Source organism: Oncorhynchus mykiss, chromosome 23 (assembly GCF_057628025.1).
Source record: "Oncorhynchus mykiss isolate SJ-2025 chromosome 23, ASM5762802v1, whole genome shotgun sequence".
In the NCBI taxonomy this organism is placed as follows: domain Eukaryota; kingdom Metazoa; phylum Chordata; class Actinopteri; order Salmoniformes; family Salmonidae; genus Oncorhynchus; species Oncorhynchus mykiss.
The window spans coordinates 57,635,001-57,655,671 of record NC_143044.1 but is presented as its reverse complement, the minus strand read 5'-3'; the positions used below and the strand labels follow the sequence as shown (position 1 = coordinate 57,655,671).

The 20,671-nt window shown below is 45.8% G+C and overlaps 1 protein-coding gene across 1 annotated transcript in view; it reads left to right on the top strand.

Moving 5' to 3' along the window:
• The window catches only part of LOC118966091 (transcription elongation regulator 1-like protein), a 221,160-nt gene that overhangs the window by 173,544 nt on the left and 26,945 nt on the right, over window positions 1-20,671 (top strand). Inside the window, exon 6 of the mRNA XM_090218011.1 lies at window positions 9,885-10,010. Within this exon, the coding sequence (XP_090074137.1) occupies window positions 9,885-10,010 (126 nt within the window). The remainder of the gene's footprint in view (window positions 1-9,884; window positions 10,011-20,671) is intronic.

Here is a 20,671-nt window from a genome sequence, read left to right as displayed (position 1 = left end):
TGTTGTTTATACTCAGGGGTCAGTCTATCCTGTTGTTTATATTCAGGGGCAGTCTCTCCTGTTGTTTATACTCAGGGGTCAGTCTCTCCTGCTGTTTATAATCAGGGTGTCACGCCCTGACCTTAGTTATCTTTGTTTTCTTTATTATTTTGGTTAGGTCAGGGTGTGAAGAGGGTGGGTATATGCTTGTTTTGTATTGTCTAGGGTTTTTGTAAGTCTAGGGGTTTAGTAAGTCTAGGGATATGTAGGTCTATGGTGGCCTGTATTGGTTCCCAATCAGAGGCAGCTGTTTATCGTTGTCTCTAATTGGGGACCATATTTAGGTAGCCATTTTTCCATAGCGTATTTGTGGGTTCTTATTATGTTTAGTTGCCTGTCTGTACTTCTCATATTAGCTTCACGGTTCATTTTGTTATTTTGTTAGTTTGTTCTGTGTTCTTTCTTAATTAAAGAAGAACGTAAAGCATATCACTCTTCGCCTTGTGGTCTCCTCCTTACGACGACCGTGACACGGAGACCCGTTTTGCAAATTTACGAGGCATGTGTTTTTATTTCCATTCAGGCTTATTTCAGTTGGAGCTGTGGCAACTTCACAGATCTAGTCTTGGTGATATGAGGTCATTTGACAGTTGATTTGTCAAATGGCACGAGAGAAATACAGTGGTACAACAAATAGAATCTGTACCTCCATGATTAAAAGCAGAACTGTCACGTCCTGACCTTAGTTCCTTTTTTTATGTCTCTATTTTAGGTTGGTCAGGGCGTGAGTTGGGGTGGGCATTCTATGTTTTGTTCTATGTTTGTATTTCGATGTGTTTAGGCCTGGTATGGTTCCCAATCAGAGGCAGCCTGTCAATCGTTGTCTCTGATTGAGAACCATACTTAGGCAGCCTGGTTTCGCCCTTGAGTTGTGGGTAGTTGTTTTGTGTGCATCACCTGACAGAACTGTTTCGTTCTCGTTATTTCTCGTTGTTATTTTGTTTAGTGTTCAGTCTTGATTAAATTTCCAACATGAACACTTACCACGCTGCGTTTTGGTCTACTCCTTCTTCCACCAACGAAAACCGTTACCAGAACCAGCAGCCTAGTTTCTCTTTATGCCATACTTCAGAATTATTAACTTCGTTCAGTGCTTTCAGTTTCATTTGAATTCCATTCCAATGAGGCCTTATGAATACTGCATTATGTATTTTGCTAATGTACAACACGCCCACGATAAGTGCCTGTGGGTTAATTGTAGCAGATTACTGAAATACATACAGTATGTCCTCTTCATTGTTACACTGCATCTCTCCGTCTGTTTTCATAGAGACAGAGCAAAGCCTGGAGGAGGGGTCGCTTGCTGTTATATCCCATGGTGATACATATTCACATATTCATAGTTAACCTGTAGGTCCCATAGGGCTCTGGTCAAAAGTGGTGCACTTTGTAGGGATTAGGGTTCCATTTGGGAAGCAAACCAGTATTTACATGTTGACGACAAGGGTGGTGGGTATTTACAGAGGGGCATTTTGACATTCAATATTCATGAACATATGAACTACATCTATTAATAGAATAATGTATTAAAGTAAACCAGATTATGAGGAGTTTATATTTCTAAAGCCCAAACCCATCTCTCCTGGTCGGTGGCACCGTTCCGTTCTGATTGAGCCTGTGTCCAAAATGGACCCCTATTCTCTATTTATAGTGCAGTTCTACTAACTGGGGCTCATAGGGCTCTTGTCAAAAGTAGCACACTACATAGGGACTATAGTGTGCTAGTTGGGTCGCAGACTGATTATACGACAAGACAACCAACAGCACATTGTCAATCTGATAGTGTGCGAGAGGTGTAGTGAAGACCTGGCCGTTCCCAGCGGGGTGTGGGTTCTCTCCTCTCTCATCTCTCCTCTCTCTGTCAGTCCGTTTGTGACGGGCTGATTTCCACACGCTATGAGGTGGTCCTGTATGACTCAGTTGGTAGAACAAGGCGTTTGCGACGGCACGGTTGTGTGTTCGATTCCCGGTGGGGGGGAAACCGATATATAAAAATGCACGTACACAATCTCTGTAAGTCGCATTGGATGAAAGCGGCTGCTAAATTCGATATATTACGCCCTGAATGCAGCCAGAGACAGACATCACGCTGCCTCATGATGATAGAAGTCTCTCCTCTGGTCTTTGAGAGCGTGAAGATGACTTGATGATGGCGTGTTCCATAGAATCAGAATAGAAAATAGATGGTATTGATCTATGATGGTGTGTTCTGTCGTCTCAAGGCCTCCTCTCATCTCAGACTTTCATCAATAGCTGCTGCTATCTCCTCAGAAGAATAATCTTTCGGATCAGGGACTTTCTCGACTACTTTCATAGGGTGTGTCCGAAATCGCATCCTATTCCCTATATATATATATATTTGAGCCCTATGGGAATGGTTAAAAGTAGTGCACTATATAGGGAATAGTGTGCCACTTGGAATGCAGAAACACTCCCATCACTGTGACAGTCAGTCTTTCATAGATAGTCCTATTAGCCTGATGTGGGAGTTCTGTTAAATTGGGTCAATCAGATCACACTCTGTGCACACAGCGCTGGTATTCATGATCCTCGAAGAGACCTCCTACAGAGCACAGAGTACCCTCAGTGGAATTAAGGAGATTAAGAACACATGCCAAATGGTACCCTATTCTCTATATAGGGCCCGATGGTCCCCTTGGTCAAACACAGTGCACTCTGGGTAAAGGATGCCATTTGGGATGCGGGACTAAGCCTGTTCATGGTTCTCTACGGTGTTGTTGTCACCAGGCTGTTTTCACACCAAGCCCAAAACACTGGACTGAAGCTTCTTCTGAATCAGCATAATAAACGTGTCCCGGCTATAATCTGTTATTACTGATATCCACTCTTGAGGTTTTTTACATTTTTTTATTCTGCTTGGCTTTTGCCGTCTGTGAATAGTGTGAAATAATGGGATGGCTGACTGGGTGGCATAATGTATTGTTAAACCCCCACATTAAAACATATTACAATTTACTACATACCATAGAATACTGCAGTATGCTGTAATATACTGTAGAATACTACACTACACACTGATATATCCCTCAATCATGTATAGTACTTACTATAAAATGTTGCAGTATACTGTAGAATACTATAGTAAATACTACAGTAGTGTATTTTTTTTAACTATAGTAAATACTACAGTTTTTAACATACACTGCTCAAAAAGGAACACTAAAATAACACATCCTAGATCTGAATGAATGAAATATTCTTACAGTGCCTTGCGAAAGTATTCGGCCCCCTTGAACTTTGCGACCTTTTGCCACATTTCAGGCTTCAAACATAAATATATAAAACTGTATTTTTTTGTGAAGAATCAACAACAAGTGGGACACAATCATGAAGTGGAACGACATTTATTGGATATTTCAAACTTTTTTAACAAATCAAAAACTGAAAAATTGGGCGTGCAAAATTATTCAGCCCCTTTACTTTCAGTGCAGCAAACTCTCTCCAGAAGTTCAGTGAGAATCTCTGAATTATCCAATGTTGACCTAAATGACTAATGATGATAAATACAATCCACCTGTGTGTAATCAAGTCTCCATATAAATGCACCTGCACTGTGATAGTCTCAAAGGTCCGTTAAAAGCGCAGAGAGCATCATGAAGAACAAGAAACACACCAGGCAGGTCAGAGATACTGTTGTGAAGAAGTTTAAAGCCGGATTTGGATGCAAAAAGATTTCCCAAGCTTTAAACATCCCAAGGAGCACTGTGCAAGCGATAATATTGAAATGGAAGGAGTATCAGACCACTGCAAATCTACCAAGACCTGGCCGTCCCTCTAAACTTTCAGCTCATACAAGGAGAAGACTGATCAGAGATGCAGCCAAGAGGCCCATGATCATTCTGGATGAACTGCAGAGATCTACAGCTGAGGTGGGAGACTCTATCCATAGGACAACAATCAGTCATATATTGCAAAAATCTGGCCTTTATGGAAGAGTGGCAAGAAGAAAGCCATTTCTTAAAGATATCCATAAAAAGTGTCGTTTAAAGTTTGCCACAAGCCACCTGGGAGACACACCAAACATGTGGAAGAAGGTGCTCTGGTCAGATGAAACCAAAATGGAACTTTTTGGCAACAATGCAAAACGTTATGTTTGGCGTAAAAGCAACACAGCTGAACACACCATCCCCACTGTCAAACATGGTGGTGGCAGCATCATGGTTTGGGCCTGCTTTTCTTCAGCAGGGACAGGGAAGATGGTTAAAATTGATGGGAAGATGGATGGAGCCAAATACAGGACCATTCTGGAAGAAAACCTGATGGAGTCTGCAAAAGACCTGAGACTGGGACGGAGATTTGTCTTCCAACAAGACAATGATCCAAAACATAAAGCAAAATCTACAATGGAATGGTTAAAAAATAAACATATCCAGGTGTTAGAATGGCCAAGTCAAAGTCCAGACCTGAATCCAATCGAGAATCTGTGGAAAGAACTGAAAACTGCTGTTCACAAATGCTCTCCATCCAACCTCACTGAGCTCGAGCTGTTTTGCAAGGAGGAATGGGGAAAAAATGTCAGTCTCTCGATGTGAAAAACTGATAGAGACATACCCCAAGCGACTTACAGCTGTAATCGCAGCAAAAGGTGGCGCTACAAAGTATTAACTTAAGGGGGCTGAATAATTTTGCACGCCCAATTTTTCAGTTTTTGATTTGTTAAAAAAGTTTGAAATATCCAATAAATGTCGTTCCACTTCATGATTGTGTCCCACTTGTTGTTGATTCTTCACAAAAAAATAAAGTTTTATATCTTTATGTTTGAAGCCTGAAATGTGGCAAAAGGTCGCAAAGTTCAAGGGGGCCGAATACTTTCGCAAGGCACTGTATTAAATACTTTTTTCTTTACATAGTTGAATGTGCTGGCAACAAAATCACACAAAAATTATCAATGGAAATCAAATTTATCAACCCATGGAGGTCTGGATTTGGAGTCACACTCAAAATTAAAGTGGAAAACCACACTACAGGCTGATCCAACTTTGATGTAATGTCCTTAAAACAAGTCAAAATGAGGCTCAGTAGTGTGTGTGGCCTCCACGTGCCTGTATGACCTCCCTACAACGCCTGGGCATGCTCCTGATGAGGTGGCGGATGGTCTCCTGAGGGATCTCCTCCCAGACCTGGATGGAGCGAGACATGATGTCCCAGATGTGCTCAATTGGATTCAGGTCCGGGGAACGGGTGGGCCCGTCCATAGCATCAATGCCTTCCTCTTGCAGGAACTGCTGACACACTCCAGCCACATGAGGTCTAGTATTGTCTTGCATTAGGAGGAACCCAGGGCCAACCGCACCAGCATATGGTCTCACAAGGGGTCTGAGGATCTCATCTCGGTACCTAATGGCAGACAGGCTACCTCAGGCTACCTCTGTCACATGTGCTGTGTGAACCTGCTTTTATCTGTGAAGAGCACAGGGCGCCAGTGGCAAATTTGCCAATCTTGGTGTTCTCTGGCAAATGCCAAACGTCCTGCACGGTGTTGGGAAACAGACCCTCATGGAGTCTGTTTCTGACCGTTTGAGCAGACACATGCACATTTGTGGCCTGCTGGAGGTCATTTTGCAGGGCTCTGGCAGTGCTCCTCCTGCTCCTTCTTGCACAAAGGCGGAGGTAGCGGTCCTGCTGCTGGGTTGTTGCCCTCCTACGGCCTCCTCCACGTCTCCTGATGTACTGGCCTGTCTCCTGGTAGCGCCTCCATGCTCTGGACACTACGCTGACAGACACAGCAAACCTTCTTGCCACAGCTCGCATTGATGTGCCATCCTGGATGAGCTGCACTACCTGAGCCACTTGTGTGGGTTTCTAGACTCCGTCTCATGCTACCACTAGAGTGAAAGCACCGCCAGCATTCAAAAGTGACCAAAACATCAGCCAGGAAGCATAGGAACTGAGAAGTGGTCTGTGGTCACCACCTGCAGAACCACTCCTTTATTGGGGGTGTCTTGCTAATTGCCTATAATTTCCACCTGTTGTCTATTCCATTTGAACAACAGCATGTGACATTTATTGTCAATCAGTGTTGCTTCCTAAGTGGACAGTTTGATTTCACAGAAGTGTGATTGACTTGGAGTTACACTGTGTTGTTTAAGTGTTCCCTTTATTTTTTTGAGCAGTGTACATACAACCCTGCCCATTCCCTTCCCCCATAATGCAGTTTGTGCAGAATCTCTGACCTCTCCGTTCAGACCCCAGTCCTGCCAACCTACAGGTTCTATTAAAGAACAGAATCTCTGACCTCTGCATTCAGACCCCAGTCCTGCCAACCTACAGGTTCTAGTAAAGAACAGAATCTCTGACCTCTCCGTTCAGAACCCCAGTCCTGCCAACCTACAGGTTCTATTAAAGAACAGAATCTCTGACCTCTGCATTCAGACCCCAGTCCTGCCAACCTACAGGTTCTAGTAAAGAACATAATCTCTGACCTCTCCATTCAGACCCCCAGTCCTGCCTACCTACAGGTTCTATTAAAGAACAGAATCTCTGACCTCTGCATTCAGACCCCAGTCCTGCCAACCTACAGGTTCTAGTAAAGAACAGAATCTCTGACCTCTCCATTCAGACTCCCAGTCCTGCCTACCTACAGGTTCTATTAAAGAACAGAATCTCTGACCTCTGCATTCAGACCCCAGTCCTGCCAACCTACAGGTTCTAGTAAAGAACAGAATCTCTGACCTCTCCATTCAGACCCCCAGTCCTGCCTACCTACAGGTTATAGTAAAGAACAGAATCTCTGACCTCTCCATTCAGACCCCCAGTCCTGCCTACCTACAGGTTCTATTAAAGAACAGAATCTCTGACCTCTGCATTCAGACCCCAGTCCTGCCAACCTACAGGTTCTAGTAAAGAACAGAATCTCTGACCTCTCCATTCAGACCCCCAGTCCTGCCTACCTACAGGTTCTATTAAAGAACAGAATCTCTGACCTCTGCATTCAGACCCCAGTCCTGCCAACCTACAGGTTCTAGTAAAGAACAGAATCTCTGACCTCTCCATTCAGACCCCCAGTCCTGCCTACCTACAAGTTCTAGTGAAGAACATAATCTCTGTCCTCTCCATTCAGAACCCCAGTCCTGCCAACCTACAGGTTCTATTAAAGAACAGAATCTCTGACCTCTGCATTCAGACCCCAGTCCTGCCTACCTACAGGTTCTTGTAAAGAACAGAATCTCTGACCTCTGCATTCAGACCCCAGTCCTGCCTACCTACAGGGTGAAACAAAATATTAGGACAGTTTTTGTTAATGTTTTTGTTACCCTCAGTGATAACGACACTATATATTGAATGTGGTATAAGTTTGACACTCAACCATTCCATTGAACATACTGTATCCCAGACCTTGAATGCATGGCTGTTGTATAACTATTGTGGGTTGATTGCTTAGCAGTCGACACACCAGCTTAAACAACTTCACAACATTAGCAAACTTTGTACAATTTAATGTTTTGATTGTTCCCATGAAGTTGAAATATGTTGACTTTTGTGTTGTGGAAACTTGTTGTTTCTCCACATTGCTGTGTGTTTTTGTTGTTGTTGTTGTTGTTAATGATGTTGTTGCTGGGTTTTTGTAGTGATTGTTATAAAATTCCTAATTTGCATTATACATGTCTGTTCCAGCCTTTTGACAACAGACAGAAAAGAAACAATATACATATTGATAAAGACGGGCAGACAGGCAGCTGGATTAACTGAGCTCGGGTAATTTCCATCAACCCTTGGCTTATTCCAAACACAATTAACCTTTCCAAACAAACTGCACTTATCAGGGAGAATTCGCCAGGCAGACGGGAAGGGTGGAATATAAAACAAGACCACATGTTGCGTTTTGCAAAATGAGCCTGGAGCTGTGTTGACATTACTAAAAAAAAAATATATATATATATATCTGCTTTGAAAGAAACTCTGCAATCAATATGTTGTTGTTATTGTAAAAAAAAATATATATATATAATGTTTTCTAAATGACTTGCTTGGTTAAATAAAGGCAAAATAAAAATCTACTGTAGATAATGGAGTGACATAAGAATCTTTAGTTATAATCGGTTATAAAGGTGCGTTAACTTAAAACGACATGACTTGTCTCAACTTGACATACTGACGGATTGCTTCCACGCTGTTTCTGATACAGTTTTGAACATGTTTGATTCGTATTTATTTGATGTATTATAACGGCCGTTATCTGACGCCAACGACGACAGCTAGTCTTTACTAGGGACCGACACATCGCCAAAAAGACATTACTAACAAAACACTTTGGAGTTGACATATATTTAAAAAACATAAGACGTCCACTGTGTGTGTGTGTGTGTATGTGTGTGTGTGTGTGTGTGTGTGTGTGTGTGCATCTGTCTCAAACATAATGTCTGCTAACAAGGCAAATACCCTCTTCTACATAGACCCAGCCTGACTAGACCTGAGCCAGTACATTGAGACAGTACATTGAGCCAGTAGATATGAGCCAGTAGTTATGAGCCAGTAGATATGAGCCAGTAGATATTAACCAATAGATATGAGCCAGTATATATGAGCCAGTATATATGAGCCAGTAGATATGAGGCAGTATATATGAGCCAGTACATTGAGCCAGTAGATATGAACCAGTAGATATGAGCCAGTAGATATGAACCAGTAGATATGAGCCAGTACATTGAGCCAGTAGATATGAGCCAGTAGATATGAAACAGTAGATATGAACCAGTAGATCTGAACCAGTAGATATGAACCAGAAGATATGAACCAGTATATATGAACCAGTAGATATGAACCAGTAGATATGAGCCAGTAGATATGAACCAGTAGATATGAGCCAGTAGATGAAACACAAAGTGTGCATACTAATTAGCACCCTTTCCCTTTTGGTCTAAAGTAGTGAACTATATGGGTATAAGGTGCTATTTGGGATCAAATCCAGGGTGCTGAAGAGTTAACTGATGTGACCACTTCACTGTCTCCCAGGAGCTTCACACACAGTGCCGGCCGACTGGGTTTCATGTAGTGGGGCTGCCTTTGTGCCGACTCACTGCCCAACCCCATCCCTTACCAGTAGCCTGGTCCCAGATCTGTCTGTTTGTGTGTTTCTGTCTGGATAACTCCTATGGTTATTGTCACGCCATGTACAACTGAGGATCCCGTTCCTCCTAGGGCCTAACCCTGCCCCTGTTTGACCTGCAGGATATGTCTGGTAACTTACCCTGCCCCTGTTTGACCTGCAGGATATGTCTGGTAACTTACCCTGCCCCTGTTTGACCTGCAGGATATGTCTGGTAACTTACCCTGTTGTTTGACCTGCAGGATATGTCTGGTAACTTACCCTGCCCCTGTTTGACCTGCAGGATATGTCTGGTAACTTACCCTGCCCCTGTTTGACCTGCAGGATATGTCTGGTAACTTACCCTGTCCCTGTTTGAGCAGCAGGATATGTCTGGTAACTTACCCTGCCCCTGTTTGACCTGCAGGATATGTCTGGTAACTTACCCTGCCCCTGTTTGACCTGCAGGATATGTCTGGTAACTTACCCTGCCCCTGTTTGACCTGCAGGATATGTCTGGTAACTTACCCTGTCCCTGTTGTTTGACCTGCAGGATATGTCTGGTAACTTACCCTGCCCCTGTTTGACCTGCAGGATATGTCTGGTAACTTACCCTGTCCCTGTTTGACCTGCAGGATATGTCTGGTAACTTACCCTGTCCCTGTTTGAGCAGCAGGATATGTCTGGTAACTTACCCTGCCCCTGTTTGACCTGCAGGATATGTCTGGTAACTTACCCTGTCCCTGTTTGACCTGCAGGATATGTCTGGTAACTTACCCTGTCCCTGTTTGACCTGCAGGATCCAGTGCCACCTGGGAGGACCTAATGGGACCCATGCTGCCAGCCCAGTTTGCCCGGATGACATCACTGTCAGCGCCAGGTGTTGCTCTCATGACCGGAGACTGGAGACCCCACTCAACATCAGGTTTGGCCCTGTCAATCAATCAATCAATCAATCAATCAATTCATCAGGTTGGATATGTCAGTCAATCAATTTATCAATTAACACACGATTTCATGTTTTTGTACATACTGTATATTCATGTATTGATGAAAATATTGTATCGCATAATACACTCGTAGAGGCTCATTTTGTATTCATCAGACTGAATAGTTGGTGCTTGAAATAAGCATTTAGTCCTACACTCTGTGAAGAATACATTTGAACGTAACACAACCCTTGACCTTCTCAAAAATATGTCATCATTGTAAGAAACGTTCCTATTTCTTACAGTAGGAGAACAGATCTACTGTACTGTGGGCTTCGTAGGCCTTTATATCTTTGTTTTCGGGGAGGTTGACATCTCAACATCAAATGCTTTTATGTCTTCTTTCATCATTCCTCGTGTCTGGATAAAGGCTGAACCAATCTGTCCATCATTGATTTAAAGTGTACCATGTAAAGAGATGAAATGTATCACTGTGGTGTGACAGACAGCACCTCCTTCACTGCTCTCAGTCAAGTAAACATACAGTGGGGAGAACAGGTATTTGCTACACTGACGATTTTGCAGGTTTTCCTACTTACAAAGCACGTAGAGGTCTGTAATTTTTATCATAGGTACACTTCAACTGTGAGAGACGGAATCTAAAACAAAAATCCAGAAACTTGTTCTCACCACTGTATCTCCTATGAGTACATGCATCTCCCATGAGTACTGTAGAAACAGACTGTGTTTCTGTGTGTGTGTGCAAGTGTGTGTGTGTGAGCGTGCGTGTGTGTGTGTGTGTGTGCGTGCGTGCGTGCGTGCGTGTGTGTGTGTGTGTGCGTGTCTCAGACTCTAGTAAGGTATCAGATCATCTCTGTACACATTATTAAATCTGTTTGTTCATCATCTACAATCCTTGAGTGCAACATTTTAACATTTTAACATGTTTGAGCAAGTGGGAAGTGCTGTAAAACACATTACCTCAATTACCTCGACTAACCGGTGCCCCCTGCACATTGACTCTGTACCAGTACACCCTGTATATCGTCTCGCTATTGTTATTTTACTGCTGCTCTTTAAATACTTGTTACTTTTATTTCTTAATCTTAGTTTATTAAAAAAATGTAAACTGTATTGTTGGTTAGGGGCTCGTAAGTAAGCATTTCACTGTAAGGTCTGTTGTACAGCATTTCACTGTAAGGTCTACTACACCTGTTGTATTCAGCATTTCACTGTAAGGTCTACTACACCTGTTATATTCAGCATTTCACTGTAAGGTCTACTACACCTGTTGTATTCAGCATTTCACTGTAAGGTCTACTACACCTGTTGTATTCAGCATTTCACTGTAAGGTCTGTTGTACAGCATTTCACTGTAAGGTCTACTACACCTGTTGTATTCAGCATTTCACTGTAAGGTCTGTTGTACAGCATTTCACTGTAAGGTCTACTACACCTGTTGTATTCAGCATTTCACTGTAAGGTCTACCTACACCTGTTGTATTCAGCATTTCACTGTAAGGTCTACCTACACCTGTTGTATTCAGTATTTCACTGTAAGGTCTACCTACACCTGTTGTATTCAGCATTTCACTGTAAGGTCTGTTGTATTCAACATTTCACTCTAAGGTCTACTACACCTGTTGTATTCAGCATTTCACTGTAAGGTCTACTATACCTGTTGTATTCAGCATTTCACTGTAAGGTCTACTACACCTGTTGTATTCAGCATTTCACTGTAAGGTCTACCTACACCTGTTGTATTCAGTATTTCACTGTAAGGTCTACCTACACCTGTTGTATTCAGCATTTCACTGTAAGGTCTGTTGTATTCAACATTTCACTGTAAGGTCTACTACACCTGTTGTATTCAGCATTTCACTGTAAGGTCTACTATACCTGTTGTATTCAGCATTTCACTGTAAGGTCTACTACACCTGTTGTATTCAGCATTTCACTGTAAGGTCTACTACACCTGTTGTATTCAGCATTTCACTGTGAGGTCTACTACACCTGTTGTAGTCAGTATTTCACTGTAAGGTCTACTACACCTGTTGTATTCAGCATTTCACTGTAAGGTCTACTTAACCTGTTGTATTCAGCATTTCACTGTAAGGTCTACTACACCTGTTGAATTCAGCATTTCACTGTAAGGTCTACTACACCTGTTGTATTCAGCATTTCACTGTAAGGTCTACTACACCTGTTGTATTCAGTATTTCACTGTAAGGTCTACTACACCTGTTGTATTCATCATTTCACTGTAAGGTCTACCTACACATGTTGTATTCAGCATTTCACTGTAAGATCTACTACACCTGTTGTATTCAGTATTTCACTGCAAGGTCTACTACACCTGTTGTATTCAGCATTTCACTGTAAGGTCTACTACACCTGTTGTATTCAGTATTTCACTGTAAGGTCTACTACACCTGTTGTATTCAGCATTTCACTGTAAGGTCTACTACACCTGTTGTATTCAGCATTTCACTGTGAGGTCTACTACACCTGTTGTATTCAGCATTTCACTGTAAAGTCTACTACACCTGTTGTGTTCAGCATATTCACTGTGAGGTCTACTACACCTGTTGTATTCAGCATTTCACTGTAAGGTCTGTTGTATTCAGCATTTCACTGTGAGGTCTACTACACCTGTTGTATTCAGCATTTCACTGTAAGGTCTACTACACCTGTTGTATTCAGCATTTCACTGTAAGGTCTACCTACACCTGTTGTATTCAGCATTTCACTGTAAGGTCTACCAACACCTGTTGTATTCAGCATTTCACTGTAAGGACTACCAACACCTGTTGTATTCAGTATTTCACTGTAAGGTCTACCTACACCTGTTGTATTAAGCATTTCACTGTAAGGTCTACTACACCTGTTGTATTCAGCATTTCACTGTAAGGTCTACCTACACCTGTTCTATTCAGCATTTCACTGTAAGGTCTACTACACCTGTTGTATTCAGCATTTCACTGTGTGGTCTACTACACCTGTTGTATTCAGCATTTCACTGTAAGGTCTACCTACACCTGTTGTATTCAGCATTTCACTGTAAGGTCTACTACACCTGTTGTATTCAGCATTTCACTGTGTGGTCTACTACACCTGTTGTATTCAGCATTTCACTGTAAGGTCTACCTACACCTGTTGTATTCAGCATTTCACTGTAAGGTCTACTACACCTGTTGTATTCAGTATTTCACTGTAAGGTCTACCTACACCTGTTGTATTCAGCATTTCACTGTGAGGTCTACCTACACCTGTTGTATTCAGCATTTCACTGTAAGGTCTACTACACCTGTTGTATTCAACATTTCACTGTGAGGTCTACTACACCTGTTGTATTCAACATTTCACTGTAAGGTCTACTACACCTGTTGTATTCGGCATTTCACTGTAAGGTCTACTACACCTGTTGTATTCGGCACATGTGACTCATAACATTTGATTTGATTCAGCCAACTTGACACAACTGAGGGAAGCATTGGAGTCAACATGGGCCAACATCCCTGTGGAATGCTTTAGACACCTTGTAGAGTCATCACGGGTCGACATCCCTGTGGAACGCTTTAGACACCTTGTAGAGTCATCACGGGCCAACATCCCTGTGGAACGCTTTAGACACCTTGTAGAGTCATCACGGGCCAACATCCCTGTGGAACGCTTTAGACACCTTGTAGTCATCACGGGCCAGCATCCCTGTGGAACGCTTTAGACACCTTGTAGTCATCACGGGCCAGCATCCCTGTGGAACGCTTTAGACACCTTGTAGAGTCAACATGGGGCCAGCATCCCTGTGGAACGCTTTAGACACCTTGTAGAGTCATCACGGGCCAACATCCCTGTGGAACGCTTTAGACACCTTGTAGAGTCATCACGGGCCAGCATCCCTGTGGAACGCTTTAGACACCTTGTAGAGTCATCACGGGCCAGCATCCCTGTGGAACGCTTTAGACACCTTGTAGTCATCACGGGCCAACATCCCTGTGGAACGCTTTAGACACCTTGTAGTCATCACGGGCCAACATCCCTGTGGAACGCTTTAGACACCTTGTAGAGTCATCACGGGCCAACATCCCTGTGGAACGCTTTAGACACCTTTTAGAGTCATCATTGGCCAACATCCCTGTGGAACGCTTTAGACACCTTGTAGTCATCACGGGCCAGCATCCCTGTGGAACGCTTTAGACACCTTGTAGAGTCATCACGGGCCAGCATCCCTGTGGAACGCTTTAGACACCTTGTAGAGTCATCACGGGCCAGCATCCCTGTGGAACGCTTTAGACACCTTGTAGTCATCACGGGTCGACATCCCTGTGGAACGCTTTAGACACCTTGTAGAGTCATCACGGGCCAACATCCCTGTGGAACGCTTTAGACACCTTGTAGAGTCATCACGGGCCAACATCCCTGTGGAACGCTTTAGACACCTTGTAGTCATCACGGGCCAGCATCCCTGTGGAACGCTTTAGACACCTTGTAGTCATCACGGGCCAGCATCCCTGTGGAACGCTTTAGACACCTTGTAGAGTCAACATGGGGCCAGCATCCCTGTGGAACGCTTTAGACACCTTGTAGAGTCATCACGGGCCAACATCCCTGTGGAACGCTTTAGACACCTTGTAGAGTCATCACGGGCCAGCATCCCTGTGGAACGCTTTAGACACCTTGTAGAGTCATCACGGGCCAGCATCCCTGTGGAACGCTTTAGACACCTTGTAGTCATCACGGGCCAACATCCCTGTGGAACGCTTTAGACACCTTGTAGTCATCACGGGCCAACATCCCTGTGGAACGCTTTAGACACCTTGTAGAGTCATCAAGGGCCAACATCCCTGTGGAACGCTTTAGACACCTTGTAGAGTCATCACGGGCCAACATCCCTGTGGAACGCTTTAGACACCTTTTAGAGTCATCATTGGCCAACATCCCTGTGGAACGCTTTAGACACCTTGTAGAGTCATCACGGGCCAACATCCCTGTGGAACGCTTTAGACACCTTGTAGAGTCATCACGGGCCAGCATCCCTGTGGAACGCTTTAGACACCTTGTAGAGTCATCACGGGTCGACATCCCTGTGGAACGCTTTAGACACCTTGTAGTCATCACGGGCCAACATCCCTGTGGAACGCTTTAGACACCTTGTAGAGTCATCACGGGCCAGCATCCCTGTGGAACGCTTTAGACACCTTGTAGAGTCATCACGGGCCAACATCCCTGTCGAACGCTTTAGACACCTTGTAGAGTCATCACGGGCCAGCATCCCTGTGGAACGCTTTAGACACCTTGTAGTCATCACGGGCCAGCATCCCTGTGGAACGCTTTAGACACCTTGTAGAGTCAACATGGGGCCAGCATCCCTGTGGAACGCTTTAGACACCTTGTAGAGTCATCACGGGCCAACATCCCTGTGGAACGCTTTAGACACCTTGTAGAGTCATCACGGGCCAGCATCCCTATGTAACGCTTTAGACACCTTGTAGAGTCATCACGGGCCAACATCCCTGTGGAACGCTTTAGACACCTTGTAGTCATCACGGGCCAACATCCCTGTGGAACGCTTTAGACACCTTGTAGAGTCATCATTGGCCAACATCCCTGTGGAACGCTTTAGACACCTTGTAGAGTCATCACGGGCCAGCATCCCTGTGGAACGCTTTAGACACCTTGTAGAGTCATCACGGGCCAACATCCCTGTGGAACGCTTTAGACACCTTGTAGAGTCATCACGGGCCAACATCCCTGTGGAACGCTTTAGACACCTTGTAGTCATCACGGGCCAACATCCCTGTGGAACGCTTTAGACACCTTGTAGAGTCATCACGGGCCAACATCCCTGTGGAACGCTTTAGACACCTAGTAGAGTCATCATTGGCCAACATCCCTGTGGAACGCTTTAGACACCTTGTAGAGTCATCCCGGGCCAACATCCCTGTGGAACGCTTTAGACACCTTGTAGAGTCATCACGGGCCAGCATCCCTGTGGAACGCTTTAGACACCTTGTAGAGTCATCACGGGCCAGCATCCCTGTGGAACGCTTTAGACACCTTGTAGAGTCATCACGGGCCAGCATCCCTGTGGAACGCTTTAGACACCTTGTAGAGTCATCACGGGCCAACATCCCTGTGGAACGCTTTAGACACCTTGTAGAGTCATCACGGGCCAACATCCCTGTGGAACGCTTTAGACACCTTGTAGAGTCATCACGGGCCAACATCCCTGTGGAACGCTTTAGACACCTTGTAGTCATCACGGGCCAACATCCCTGTGGAACGCTTTAGACACCTTGTAGTCATCACGGGCCAACATCCCTGTGGAACGCTTTAGACACCTTGTAGAGTCATCACGGGTCGACATCCCTGTGGAACGCTTTAGACACCTTGTAGAGTCATCACGGGCCAACATCCCTGTGGAACGCTTTAGACACCTTGTAGAGTCATCACGGGCCAGCATTCCTGTGGAACGCTTTAGACACCTTGTAGAGTCATCACGGGCCAACATCCCTGTGGAACGCTTTAGACACCTTGTAGTCATCACGGGCCAACATCCCTGTGGAACGCTTTAGACACCTTGTAGAGTCATCATTGGCCAACATCCCTGTGGAACGCTTTAGACACCTTGTAGAGTCATCACGGGCCAGCATCCCTGTGGAACGCTTTAGACACCTTGTAGAGTCATCACGGGCCAACATCCCTGTGGAACGCTTTAGACACCTTGTAGAGTCATCACGGGCCAACATCCCTGTGGAACGCTTTAGACACCTTGTAGAGTCATCACGGGCCAACATCCCTGTGGAACGCTTTAGACACCTTGTAGAGTCATCACGGGCCAACATCCCTGTGGAACGCTTTAGACACCTTGTAGAGTCATCACGGGCCAGCATCCCTGTGGAACGCTTTAGACACCTTGTAGAGTCATCACGGGCCAGCATCCCTGTGGAACGCTTTAGACACCTTGTAGTCATCACGGGCCAACATCCCTGTGGAACGCTTTAGACACCTTGTAGAGTCATCACGGGCCAACATCCCTGTGGAACGCTTTAGACACCTTGTAGAGTCATCACGGGCCAACATCCCTGTGGAACGCTTTAGACACCTTGTAGAGTCATCACGGGCCAGCATCCCTGTGGAACGCTTTAGACACCTTGTAGTCATCACGGGCCAACATCCCTGTGGAACGCTTTAGACACCTTGTAGTCATCACGGGCCAGCATCCCTGTGGAACGCTTTAGACACCTTGTAGAGTCATCACGGGCCAACATCCCTGTGGAACGCTTTAGACACCTTGTAGAGTCATCACGGGTCGACATCCCTGTGGAACGCTTTAGACACCTTGTAGAGTCATCACGGGCCAACATCCCTGTGGAACGCTTTAGACACCTTGTAGAGTCATCACGGGCCAACATCCCTGTGGAACGCTTTAGACACCTTGTAGAGTCATCACGGGCCAACATCCCTGTGGAACGCTTTAGACACCTTGTAGAGTCATCACGGGTCGACATCCCTGTGGAACGCTTTAGACACCTTGTAGAGTCATCACGGGCCAACATCCCTGTGGAACGCTTTAGACACCTTGTAGAGTCAACATGGGGCCAACATCCCTGTGGAACGCTTTAGACACCTTGTAGAGTCATCACGGGCCAACATCCCTGTGGAACGCTTTAGACACCTTGTAGAGTCATCACGGGCCAACATCCCTGTGGAACGCTTTAGACACCTTGTAGAGTCATCACGGGCCAACATCCCTGTGGAACGCTTTAGACACCTAGTAGAGTCATCACGGGCCAACATCCCTGTGGAACGCTTTAGACACCTTGTAGAGTCATCACGGGCCAACATCCCTGTGGAACGCTTTAGACACCTTGTAGAGTCATCACGGGCCAACATCCCTGTGGAACGCTTTAGACACCTTGTAGAGTCAACATGGGGCCAACATCCCTGTGGAACGCTTTAGACACCTTGTAGAGTCATCACGGGCCAGCATCCCTGTGGAACGCTTTCAACACCTTGTAGAGTCATCACGGGCCAACATCCCTGTGGAACGCTTTAGACACCTTGTAGAGTCATCACGGGCCAACATCCCTGTGGAACGCTTTAGACACCTTGTAGAGTCATCACGGGCCAACATCCCTGTGGAACGCTTTAGACACCTTGTAGAGTCATCACGGGCCAACATCCCTGTGGAACGCTTTAGACACCTTGTAGAGTCATCACGGGCCAACATCCCTGTGGAACGCTTTAGACACCTTGTAGAGTCATCACGGGCCAGCATCCCTGTGGAACGCTTTAGACACCTTGTAGAGTCAACATGGGGCCAGCATCCCTGTGGAACGCTTTAGACACCTTGTAGAGTCATCACGGGCCGACATCCCTGTGGAACGCTTTAGACACCTTGTAGAGTCATCACGGGCCAGCATCCCTGTGGAACGCTTTAGACACCTTGTAGAGTCATCATGGGCCAACATCCCTGTGGAACGCTTTAGACACCTTGTAGAGTCATCACGGGCCAGCATCCCTGTGGAACGCTTTAGACACCTTGTAGTCATCACGGGCCAGCATCCCTGTGGAACGCTTTAGACACCTTGTAGAGTCAACATGGGGCCAGCATCCCTGTGGAACGCTTTAGACACCTTGTAGAGTCATCACGGGCCAACATCCCTGTGGAACGCTTTAGACACCTTGTAGAGTCATCACGGGCCAGCATCCCTATGTAACGCTTTAGACACCTTGTAGAGTCATCACGGGCCAACATCCCTGTGGAACGCTTTAGACACCTTGTAGTCATCACGGGCCAACATCCCTGTGGAACGCTTTAGACACCTTGTAGAGTCATCATTGGCCAACATCCCTGTGGAACGCTTTAGACACCTTGTAGAGTCATCACGGGCCAGCATCCCTGTGGAACGCTTTAGACACCTTGTAGAGTCATCACGGGCCAACATCCCTGTGGAACGCTTTAGACACCTTGTAGAGTCATCACGGGCCAACATCCCTGTGGAACGCTTTAGACACCTTGTAGTCATCACGGGCCAACATCCCTGTGGAACGCTTTAGACACCTTGTAGAGTCATCACGGGCCAACATCCCTGTGGAACGCTTTAGACACCTAGTAGAGTCATCATTGGCCAACATCCCTGTGGAACGCTTTAGACACCTTGTAGAGTCATCCCGGGCCAACATCCCTGTGGAACGCTTTAGACACCTTGTAGAGTCATCACGGGCCAGCATCCCTGTGGAACGCTTTAGACACCTTGTAGAGTCATCACGGGCCAGCATCCCTGTGGAACGCTTTAGACACCTTGTAGAGTCATCACGGGCCAGCATCCCTGTGGAACGCTTTAGACACCTTGTAGAGTCATCACGGGCCAACATCCCTGTGGAACGCTTTAGACACCTTGTAGAGTCATCACGGGCCAACATCCCTGTGGAACGCTTTAGACACCTTGTAGAGTCATCACGGGCCAACATCCCTGTGGAACGCTTTAGACACCTTGTAGTCATCACGGGCCAACATCCCTGTGGAACGCTTTAGACACCTTGTAGTCATCACGGGCCAACATCCCTGTGGAACGCTTTAGACACCTTGTAGAGTCATCACGGGTCGACATCCCTGTGGAACGCTTTAGACACCTTGTAGAGTCATCACGGGCCAACATCCCTGTGGAACGCTTTAGACACCTTGTAGAGTCATCACGGGCCAGCATTCCTGTGGAACGCTTTAGACACCTTGTAGAGTCATCACGGGCCAACATCCCTGTGGAACGCTTTAGACACCTTGTAGTCATCACGGGCCAACATCCCTGTGGAACGCTTTAGACACCTTGTAGAGTCATCATTGGCCAACATCCCTGTGGAACGCTTTAGACACCTTGTAGAGTCATCACGGGCCAGCATCCCTGTGGAACGCTTTAGACACCTTGTAGAGTCATCACGGGCCAACATCCCTGTGGAACGCTTTAGACACCTTGTAGAGTCATCACGGGCCAACATCCCTGTGGAACGCTTTAGACACCTTGTAGAGTCATCACGGGCCAACATCCCTGTGGAACGCTTTAGACACCTTGTAGAGTCATCACGGGCCAACATCCCTGTGGAACGCTTTAGACACCTTGTAGAGTCATCACGGGCCAGCATCCCTGTGGAACGCTTTAGACACCTTGTAGAGTCATCACGGGCCAGCATCCCTGTGGAACGCTTTAGACACCTTGTAGTCATCACGGGCCAACATCCCTGTGGAACGCTTTAGACACCTTGTAGAGTCATCACGGGCCAACATCCCTGTGGAACGCTTTAGACACCTTGTAGAGTCATCACGGGCCAACATCCCTGTGGAACGCTTTAGACACCTTGTAGAGTCATCACGGGCCAGCATCCCTGTGGAACGCTTTAGACACCTTGTAGTCATCACGGGCCAACATCCCTGTGGAACGCTTTAGACACCTTGTAGTCATCACGGGCCAGCATCCCTGTGGAACGCTTTAGACACCTTGTAGAGTCATCACGGGCCAACATCCCTGTGGAACGCTTTAGACACCTTGTAGAGTCATCACGGGTCGACATCCCTGTGGAACGCTTTAGACACCTTGTAGAGTCATCACGGGCCAACATCCCTGTGGAACGCTTTAGACACCTTGTAGAGTCATCACGG